The sequence below is a fragment of the Sceloporus undulatus genome, chromosome 5 (assembly GCF_019175285.1).
Source record: "Sceloporus undulatus isolate JIND9_A2432 ecotype Alabama chromosome 5, SceUnd_v1.1, whole genome shotgun sequence".
In the NCBI taxonomy this organism is placed as follows: domain Eukaryota; kingdom Metazoa; phylum Chordata; class Lepidosauria; order Squamata; family Phrynosomatidae; genus Sceloporus; species Sceloporus undulatus.
In genome coordinates, this window is record NC_056526.1 from 86,507,178 (window position 1) to 86,518,702 (window position 11,525).

The 11,525-nt window shown below is 39.4% G+C and overlaps 1 protein-coding gene across 1 annotated transcript in view; it reads left to right on the forward strand.

The window, feature by feature from the left end:
- The first annotated feature begins 322 nt into the window (after positions 1–322).
- The window catches only part of GNAI1 (G protein subunit alpha i1), an 18,133-nt gene continuing 6,930 nt past the window's right edge, over positions 323–11,525 (forward strand). Inside the window, exons 1-4 of the mRNA XM_042469526.1 lie at positions 323–417; positions 501–642; positions 3,324–3,481; positions 6,067–6,195. Of these exons, the coding sequence (XP_042325460.1) occupies positions 341–417; positions 501–642; positions 3,324–3,481; positions 6,067–6,195 (506 nt within the window). The 5' untranslated portion in view covers positions 323–340. The remainder of the gene's footprint in view (positions 418–500; positions 643–3,323; positions 3,482–6,066; positions 6,196–11,525) is intronic.

Here is an 11,525-nt window from a genome sequence, read left to right on the forward strand (position 1 = left end):
AGAATGTTGCTAAAAGGCGGAGAGAGTGTGTATCCATATTGAGTATTGAAATGTAGTTTGGGAACCAGAGAGGAGATGGGGAATTCAAAGACACAGCCATGTCAGTCTGGAAAATCAGTACGCAAAGGAATCTTGTAGCACCTTTGAGACAAACTGAAAGAAAAGAGCGGGTAGTATGAGCTCTCATAGACTTTGTGGATACATTCCAATTCCACTATTTCTCTTTCCAATCTTCCTTTGTAGTTCTTTTGTTCAAGGACCACTGTTCTGAGGTCTGAGAACACGGGAATACAGTTTGTAAACAGTTGATGTATCATGTTTAAAACATGAAACAAATAGTATGTTTTCATTGTGGTGTTTCTGCTTTTTCTTAGGAGCTGGTGAATCAGGAAAGAGCACAATTGTGAAACAAATGAAGTAAGTTGTTTTAAAGAGTAACAGTATTAAGTTAATAAAGTTAATAAATGATAAGTAATCAAAAGATTTTTCTTTCTTCTTAGAATTATCCATGAAGCTGGTTATTCAGAAGAAGAATGTAAACAATACAAAGCTGTTGTCTACAGTAATACAATTCAGTCCATTATTGCTATAATTAGAGCAATGGGAAGGTTGAAGATAGATTTTGGGGATTCTACCAGAGCAGTGAGTATTGATATAATGCTTTATTTAAGGTTCATGTTAAATGTTGCATTTAATTCTGAAAATGATTTACAATAATTTGTTACCTTTGTTATTCACAATGTTTTTATTTTCTTTCATCTTGCTTAATTGATTCCCCAATGGGAAAAATCATATTTCAGCTTTCTGGAATGGATGAGGATTAAACAAATGAATAAAACCTCCAGTTTAAGAGAAAAATGAATGGTTGTAGGAAATCTGCCTACTCTACCAGTTTATGCTCATCCTCCAAAGTGAGAGTAGATGAAATGTTTGTGCAATGCTTCCAAAACAGTAGTATTTAAAAGAATGCTCATAAAATGATATTTTAACTGTCACATGCAGAAAAGTTTATGTTTTTGCTTATATGTAATAATTTTCTTATATGACTATATAGATGTTCTATTTGGATATCAGTCAGTTATTTATCATATATACTTGTATACAAATCAACCACGTGTATAAGTTGGGGGAAGGTTTCAGGGTCAAAATTATGGATTTTATATGACCTGTGGATAATTTGAGGGTAAAACTTATGGGGGTATAACAAAGGATGGAAAGGGGGAAACACCACTTCTGTCCCTCCTTCTCTGGACCTCCTGACCGCCTAACATCACTTCCCTGGTATTGGAGGAGAGGTTTTAACATCAGATTGGGGAAGGAAGGAAGGAAGTGGAGTTAAATGGGGTGCTTTTTTGATGGGACAAGAAGGCTTTAACGTTGGATTGGGAATGGAAAGAAATGAACCTAAAATAAGTGTTTCTTTTACAGGCAGAGAAAGCTTTCATGTTGGACTGGGAAGGGAAAGAAATTGAGCTAAAAGGGGTTTTTCTTTGATGAGCAGAGGCTTTTAGATTGGACTGGGGAGTGAAAGAAATTGAGCTAGGAGGGGTGTTTCCTTGATGGGCAGAGAAGGCTTTCAGATTAGACTGGGAAAGGAAACAAGTGGCACTAAAAGGGGTATTTCTTTGGATGGCAGAGAAGACTTTCACATTGGAATGGAAAGGCAAAGAAGTGGAGCTAAATTGGGTGCTTCTTTAATTGGAAGAGAAAGTTTATGGATCAGACTGGAAACTTCTCTCACACACACAAATACACAAAAACTCCTGCCTCAAGGCACAAAGAGTGGGGCATCAGGTGGAGCTTATTTCAGGACCTTTATCAGCAGTATTAGTGTACTGATCCATATATAAGTCGACCCAGAATTTTAGGGTCAATTTTGTGGCATAAATTTCTCGACTTACAGTTGTGTATACAGTCATCCCTTTAGATTCACAGATGATCCAATCTAGACACACACACCCTCCGTGAATCTGAAATTTTGCAAATATTCAAATCCCATTGTCCCCAGTGGCAGTGTCTTGCAGCAGCTGACCAACACAAGGCCGCGCTGAGCTGGAGAAGGCCATGCTGGGCTTGCGGTAGCCGGTACAGCCAAGGCAAGGCTGCTCTGGCCTTGTGTCAGCTGGCGCAACCAAGAGAAGGCCACACTGGCCTGCAGAAGGCTGCAGCAGCCTTGTGTCAACTGGTGCAACAAATAGAAGGCTGTGATGGCCTAGAGAAGCCCATGCCAGCTTGGAGAAGGCCAGCACTGCCAAGAGAAGGCCATGCCAGCCTGGAGAAGGCCGTGTTGGCCTTGTGGCAGCCGCCACAAGCAAGAAAAAGCTGCACTGGACTGGAAGAGAGTGTGTGGCTGCCACAAGGCCAGTACAGCCCAAAAAATGCTGTGCGGCCTGGCTGAGGGAACGCCAAGCCTGCCCCACTGGACTTAAAGAAGGCTCCCTGTAGGCCCCCAAGGCAAAGGTAAGCCTGGACGTAAGAAAGGGGGCAGGGAGGGAGGGAGCTGCGGGCTTGCCATTCATGAGTAATCAAAACCACAAATGGCAAGTCCACAGATACAGAGGGACAATTGTACATGGTACTATGGTGAGAGCATGGAGGTTCACTTATATCTCCTTGGTTTAACAAGAAGAAATATCATTTGAACACTCCTAGTGAAGAAACAAAAAGCCATCATCAGAAGACTGTGGTAAATACAAGCATGCAATGCATATTTGAGAATCTGTTGTTTGAGAAGTTTAGTAGACCAAACCCTTCCCAGTTCTAGTGGATTTTTAAACAAGTATAATGAATGAGCAAGCAATCACTTGCTAAAATGTATGTATGAATTATCCTGTCAGTTTCTTTTAGTAAGGGCATAACATCTTGGAAATACTTATTAAACCTAAGTGAAACATGGGCATTGAGATTTTATTAATTAAATCATATTAGCCAACTTGAGCAGCAGAGAAACCTTTTTTGAAACATAAAGTTACTTCCTCTCACTTCTTGTCATTAAAAAAGGCCTCTCATGGGCCTAACATGGTTTAGGTGGCCCTCCAAACATGGTGAAAATGTCCTACATGACCAAACAAACAAACAGGATTTAAAAAAAAAATGCAGAGGGGCGCAATGAGGGATACAGTTATCTAAGGTCACCAGATGGACCAGATGTGCAGCCTCCTATCCTTCCACAGTTACCTACTCTGACATAGATTGATACCTTCCAAAACAATCTGAAGAAAATCATATTTTGCCATTATGGCAGTTGAAAACTTGGAATGGCTGATTTGCTCCCTGAATAAAGTTAGTTCAATTCCTAATCAGTTATATTTCTTTTTCAATAGGATGATGCCCGTCAACTCTTTGTTCTAGCAGGATCAGCAGAGGAGGGCTTCATGACAACAGAACTGGCTGGAGTTATCAAAAGATTATGGAAAGACAGTGGTGTTCAAGCTTGTTTTAACAGATCAAGAGAGTATCAACTTAATGACTCAGCAGCATAGTAAGCATAAAACAAGAATCATGGCCTACTAGTAATACTTCAGTTGCCAAATTCGTGTCATTGTTGAAAAAAGGATGCAGCAAATGAGAAACTGATTACAGAGATGAGATCAAACTACAGCAACTAATGCTCTGTCAATTTACAATGAATTGTCATACTTTTTACCTCTATGGATCTAATAGACTTTCAGCTGGCATTCTGCTAGAGATGTACATGTGCGTGTGCATGTATGCACACACACACATAAACAATTCCCTTACACACATATATGTCCTTTTTTGGGCACTGCAGGGGTTATTCTCTTTCTTCTTGTGCCAAAACCCCCAGACCTATTAAAAGTGTCTGAAGCCTCCTGAAGGCCATTTCCTGATTTGTGAGGAGCCGGGCAGGATCTCAGAAATATCTCCTCTTAGCCAATGACAAAATAATGACATCAGCACCATGCTCTTCTGGGGTCCTCCTGAGGTCTCAGCACTACTGTATTTGTTTTGCATCTCGTTATGAGTATTTAGCTAGGCATTTCTATGATCCTTCCTGTCTGCTCTTCACAAAGCAGGGAAAGGCTGGGGGCGGGACAGGGCTTCAGAGACTGTTCAGCAAGTCATGGGGTGATCAGCTTTGCGTAGGTCGACATTCAGATCTGCTGTGCCATGCTGAGTCATACAGGATTGTAGCCCATGTTTGCAATACGTATTTAAACTTTTTAGATAATGGAGTCTGTAAGATTCCACAGATGTCATGAGATTTATATCTGTCATCATAAAATTGCTTTGCCCAAATAGAAATATCAAACTGACTTGCAGGAGTGTGTGTGTGTGTGTGTGTGTGTGTGTGTGTGTGTGTGTCAGTAAAATCTTGTTTTTAATTTTTTAGAACTCAGTTCTGCACACATTCCTCAACTTTAATGAGGTCAGTTGCCTTAATCTCTAAAACACTAAAGATTTTGGAATATTACAAGTGTGAGTGCCCTATTTATGCCATCCCAACTTGTAATATTTTGTAATCCCCAGTGTATGTAATGGCCATATTGGAGTCATTTTTTACCCCACTGCATGGAATGAAAAATTGAAGATTGCATTTAAATATCCCTTCCTAAATATCAAACCCCTGGTTTCCATAGGTTGTGTCCATGGCAGTTAAAGTGGAATACAGTGCTATGACTGTGTTGTGTGAATTGGTCCTGTGTTGTTATTCACATGCCTGCCTGATTTTGTCTGTCTTCATAGCTGCTGTTGCTGCTTGCTGGTAAAGGGATGTGTTTCCAAAAGAAGGAGGGTGGTAAAGGAAGCAGTCACGAAAACTGTGGGGACCAGAAGGAAATATATAGGGGATGTCATATTACTATGAAGAGGAGAAGTGCAACAGAGTGCTGATTTTCCACAAACTGCCCTTTGATTCAGATGGCTTCAGAACACTGATGCCAAATACCAGGTTGATGAATGGACGAACAACAGTCCAGGCTAGACTTTACCTTGCACAGACAGGCTAGACTGGTCTGTATTAGAAATATGAGACTGAATGAAAGCAGAGGAAGGGAGCTCAGTTCTGCCTGTCTAGGTTTACTCTGCTGCAGAAGCCAAGACACTGGTGATAGGGAAGCAGAATGGGAGTGATCCATTGTAATTTCTGTTTTTCTCATTCTGTGCCCTATCCCAAATCTACCAGGTTTGATGTGTGTCAGGTAGCATATGGTATAGAACAGGGATTCTGTTGGTGTTCCACTCTTCCTGTTTCAAAATGGTGTTGCTTCCTGAACTAGTCTCGGGGATGACTCTGAGGTTCCATTGGCTTGTGCTTGGACACTTCAATATTCATACAGAGGCCACCTTGTCAGGTCTGGTTCAGGACTTGACCATTAGTCTGTCCTAACTGGCATGTGGCCCTGCTTATTTGGTAGGCTGCACTCTGGGCCTGGTTTCTTTGCTAGATGGTATTTTAATATGGAGGAACAGTATAGTACTGTTGTACTATACTGATCAGTGATCAGGTCCACTACAAGCCTCTGCAGAGATTAGAATCATGTTAAGATAGTTCACTCCAGGAGGCTAACTAATGTATGAGTTCCTCTTGAATTTCCTATAATATCATCAGAATATATTTTTTTAAAAAACCCACCTCTATCCTAGCATAAAGTTGATGTTCCTTGTGCATGAAGATTATTTTAAAATGTCCTATCATAGAGATATATAAGTTAAGACTCCCTTATCCAAAATGCATGGGACCAGAAGTCTTTTGAATTTTGGATTTTTTTTTCAGATTTTGGAATATTTGCATATACATAATGAGTATCTTGATGATAAGACCCAATTCTAAACATGAAATTCATTTATGTTTTGTGTACACCTTATACACATAGCCTGAAGATCATTTTATACATTAATATTTTTAATAATTTTGCTCGTGAAACAAAATTTTTGTACATTGAACCGTCAGAAAGGAATATGTTGCTGTCTCAGCCACCCATGAAAAAAGTTTTGGATTTTGGAGTATTTTACATGTGAGAATCCCGGATAAGGAAAACTCAACCTGTAATGTTTTCCTGATACTTTTATCTTTATTTTAATCTGTTAATTTTATGTTTTCAGTTATTTGAATGACTTGGACAGGATAGCCCACACTAACTATATCCCAACACAGCAGGATGTTCTTCGGACTCGAGTGAAAACTACTGGAATAGTAGAAACTCATTTTACTTTCAAAGATCTCCATTTTAAGTAAGTAACTACATGAAATGTGAAATGTTTCCATATTAGGTTACTATTTTTTTATATCAACAGCTGTAATAATAAAAGAAAATGTCTGCGTGTTTGTCTGTGGCAACCATAACCCATTAGGACAAAATGAAATTCCAAATTGGGAGGAAGGGACTTGGGGCCTGCCATAATTCAGCAGGAAATAATTTTAAAAGGAGTTAGAAGACAGGAGAAGACTTTGAGTTGTTGCTGCAAAGATTCCTTAAGGGTGGGGGGACAGAGAGGAGAGAGAGGCAGGTGACGTCTAAGGGCAGTAAAATGGGGTATGGCACTTTCAGGAACTGTTGATAAGATTCCTGTGGATAAAAAGTGGGTGTGGGGTTCAGTCATGATGCCTTGTGAACTCTTTTGTGCAATTACAAAGAGAGGCAGTACTGCAGAAAATGTAAAATACATTTTTCAAATTACATTGAAAAAACAACAACCCATACTCTGAAGATAAAAGATAAACTGTTGATGTGTGCCTTCAAGTCATGCCTTCAAGGCAACCATAAACTGAATCGTATCATAGTTGTTGTTTTTTTAGGTTTTTTTTTTTTTTTGCAACTTTCTTCAAAGGTTGTCATCCTCTGAGGCTGAGAGAGTATAATTTGCCTAAAGTCATCCAGTGGATTTCTATGTCCAAGTGGGGATTTGAACCCTGCTTTCTAGAGTCATAATCAAACCACTGAACCATGCTGGCTCTCCAGAGAGATGCTACCTGTGTCTTTTTTCAAACTCTTGTTCATGGCTTCCAGTGTTAGTTCTTGTCTTCTTTGATTGGAAGTATCTCAAAATGTGCGAAGGGGACTTACCAGACTCCTTCAAATATATTCTTGGCATCTTCTGTGGAGGATACTGTTAAGGTTCTGAATTCATGTCCTAGGTTCTATCAGAAATAAGTATGTCTTTTTCCAGACTCTAGTAATTGGCTGTGTTGGAGTCTACCAGAATTTAGCTTTTATTTATTATTTTGGGAAAGTACTTAGCAATGTTGGCATTCCCATTAGTAAGACCCAGTATGAAAGGCTGATGCTTGAACATATGAGATCTAAAATGATAAATATAGAAATTAATTGTACATACCAAGATTTAAGTACTACATGTATTGGGAAAAGGTTTCCATAAAACTATAGTTTCCTGCCTGAATAGTTCTGTTTCTATTATACGTGCATGAAATGAAGCTTTATAATAGCAATAGCAAGTACATTTCTATACCACTTATCAGTGAACTAAGCACTCCTTAAGCAGTTTACAATGTGTAAGCTAATTGCCCCCACAAGCTGGGTACTCATATTAGTGATCTATGGAAGGATGCAAGGCTAAGTGGACATTGGAGTTCCTGGGATCGAACTCACAACTATGTGGTTTCAGTACAGGCATTCAACCACTGCACCACCAGGTTTGCAGGCTTTACTATTTTATACATAAGTAGAGAACTCTGAAGCATTTTAAGAAATGTTGCTATTGAATTTGAGGAAATTGTTCCTATTATTTTAAGTGTTACTGGAAAAAAGTTGAAATCTTGTAAAAAAAATATGGAAATACCACTTTTCAAATTCTGCCCAACCCTTTATTTAATACCCCCTTTTCATTTTTTCCAGTTTACCTATGTAGCCAATTGCTAAATCATCATCTTAATACTGCAGCTTGGTATTAGTGGTTAATTAAATTAATCAGACGATTAATTTTATATAGGTTTCTGGAGTCACTTAAATCAAGAAACAGCAGCTGTGGTTATGAGATTTTGGAGGTGACACCTCCTTGCCCATGCTCTCACATTGTTCTGTTTTGGGGGCCAAATATGTGTGTGCATGTGGGGGGGGGGTGTTGAGGGCCCCGGATATCTTAAAAGGACCTTGGAGATCAAATGTCCTTAAAACACACTTTCCCCACCCCTATCTTAAAAGTAGCATGAGAAACTTTATAAAGTTGTCAGAAATATTTTCATTTATCATTGAAGTTCTCCCAAACATTGGGAGAGTTTCCATGGGACTTTTCCTCCTTGTGGCTTTCTATATATAGATTATTCAGAATACTTTAGATAATTACTTGTTTTAGGTGCCAATGAAAAATGATGCATTTCTAGTTAGCCCTGGTCCAGAAGACAAGCATACAGTACCCATGCTGTTGTGACCCTGTATGAGGAATAAGCAGAATGCTGCTTGTGTGAGGTAGTCTTCTGTTTGTCCTCAGTGCACTACCCTGCTTTGCTCCCCTCCCCACCTTCTAAGAGTCTGAATCTTCTGGAACAGTGTGGGATGTAGTAAGGGATCATTGAAAATAGAAGGGGGATGCTGTGCACTAATGGAAGTGTATCATTGTTGTGTAAGAGCATGTTTGGATATTAACTGGTGTTTCTAATGCTTGTAGATTTGAAATTATTTTCTTTCTGCTGTTTTTAGGGTGAGGTCTAAAGGACTCCTTTGTTATCTTATTCCCAAGCATGCCTTATGGCAGTAAAAATTTGAATTGACTGACCCATGTTTCCCAAACTTTGGTTCTCCAGATGTGTTTTGGGTTTTAGCTCTAAGATTTCATGACTGTTGGCCAAGCTGGCTGGGCTTCTGGAAGTTCAAGTCCAAAATACCTGGAAGTCCAAAGTTTGGGAACCGTTGGACTAGAATGGTTTGAAAAACATAAATCAGTGTAGTGTTTTTTTCTGTGTGGGAGCCTGAATATTGGGATTAATTCTGCAGTCCATAGTAAAATTGCAAGTGTAATTCTGCAGTGCAATGACTATGGCACAGCAGAGAAAAGTAATACCTTTTTTGTATGTGTTATCTAAAGTCATGATACTACCAGAATGCAGCAGACAGTTTTTCATATCTGTGGGTTGTATTTTTCTATAGTATGAGTTGGCATACATGTTACATATCAAATCATAGAGAAGTGTTAGATTTATTAGGGGAGCTGTAATTCTTCAACATGCATGCTTTTTCTCAGATTTCTTAAAAGATTATTCTGGCATTGTGAAGTGGTTTATATTGTAAGGGGATTTTAGTAATGACACATTTTATTTTCATTTGCATTTTCAAAAAAGTTGAAGAAGCTTGTGAGGAAATATTAAACAAGACCAGCTTGAGGAAGCAGTGATTGTACTGATTTGTATATGTATGTATCTGTATGTATCTTGTGAACTAAGTTTTGTGTGGAGTAATTGTTGTATGAGTAATAATGCTTTAATGTATTGTATTATGACTGATTCCTTAATAAAAATTTAAAAGAAAATTAAAGAATCAACTTTTCTGAAAGCCACTTTTGGATTTTTGCTGATGTGGCAGACTTTATTATTAACAAGTAACCTGTTTATATGTATTTAGGGTACATATTTACTACCTATGTAATAAAACACATTGTCTTTTTAGAACAATAGTTTTAATGATGCTTCATTCAATAGGCTTGGTAGTAAAATTTAAACAGTTCAAAGTCTACTAATCTGTTGTAAAATTAACATTTTGTGTTTGTTTCAGAGCTACCATTTTTTAGCTTTCCCATTGCTTTGAAAACCTCCCTTTGTGAAAAATACACTGGCTACAATCCAGTACAGAACTGAACTAGGTCCAAAACATGCTGCAAAAATAATCCAGTTTAAGACCGCTTTAACTGCCCTGGCTTAATGCTAGGGAATTCTGGGAACTGTAGTTTTTTGAGACTAATAGCCTTCTTTGCCAGAGAGTTCTAGTGCCACAATAAACTACAGTTCTCAGGATTCCCTAGCACTGAGCCAGGGCAGTTATAGTGGTCTCAAATGGGGCCGCTCGACTCAGCAGGCTGGGCCGGTTGCCGTGGCGGGGAGCAGCGGCTTGGGTGCCGGCCCCTGGAAGTCTCCGGCCCACAGCATGCTGCATGTGAGGTTTCCAGGCCCGCAATTGGCTTTCTGGAGGCCAGAAAAGGAGGCACTTTCTTCCCTGCACCTGGACTACAGGTCCCTGGAGGCTATGGGACTGGACGTGCCTCCCAATTGGGTGGTGGTGTCCCTGGCGTTACCTGGGATTGGTGGGGATGGCCGAGAAGGCGGTATCCCACTCTAATTCACCCCACGATTGGGCGGTAGGCCTATTTAAGGCCATATGGACCGGGCCTCACTGCTATTCCAGCCCAGCTCTCCCCACCCTCCCTCCCTATGTTTGGGCTTCAGATATCCTGTCACAACTTCTAGGGCAGTTTGTGGTTGCATAGGTCTTGAATCTGTTGGGCGTGGTTTCCAGAGCTGCATAGCACTGGATTGGGAGTCAAACAGGGACTCAGGGGTGCTGAGAGGGCAGCAATGTTGCCTTTGTGGGGGCAACATCGAGTCAGCATCCCCCAGTGACAAGGGCTGGTTATGCAAACATGCGAATAACCATATACCATGGGACATCAGGGGCTGGTACCCAGTTTGCCCTTGCCATCCTAACGCTTGGCCGTGACAAAGCATATGGGTTCATCGATCAATCAGGGATTGATCGATGACAGGTCCAGACCTTACGCATTGGAGCCAACCCTACGTTTGGTTTTGTTATTGTTTAATAAAGTTGTGGCCTTTTCTTGCCAACTATTGGCATATGTGGTCTTTCTTGAGGCAGCTCCCCTTGCATGGCAAACTGGATTATTTCTGCAGTGCATTTTGGACCTTAGGTACTCAAAAAAAAAATAGGTTCAATAGTTACCAAAATCTGTTTTTATTTTATTTTATAGAGGACAGTATTTTAGAAATACTTGTAGCTGTTTTTTGCCCTCACTCTCCTTCCTTCCTGTATACAGGGTGTCTGAAAATTATCTTTACAATTTCAGCTATATATATATAGATAGATAGATAGATAGAGAGAGAGAGAGAGAGAGAGAGAGAGAGAGAATTGAAATTGTAAATATAATTTTTCAGACACCCTCTATTTTGCTGCTATTTTGGATTGTTAGTCAATGCAACACAGAATTTAACCTCAAACAGGAGTGGTTCTTATATCAAAATGCTCAGAGGAATAACTCATTAAAATTACAGATCAGAACTGTCCAGATTTTCACCCCCCTAGGAAATTACGTGTCCTACTATGATGGGAATGCTTTGCACTCAGTGCAGAGTCATGGATAATCTGCACTAATGAGCATAGAAACCTGCAATTTAAAATGTTACATGGTGTAATTTTGCTTTCAGATAACACAAAGTGTTTAGAAGACCATTTTAATTTGCTTGAATGTTAACAGCCTTTGCTTTCAATAGATTTGGCTTAATTAGAGGAAGTGTTCCTGTGTTTTCAGAATAATCCTTTTTAAAATAATAATAATAATAATAATAATAATAATAATAATAATAATAATAATAATAATAATAA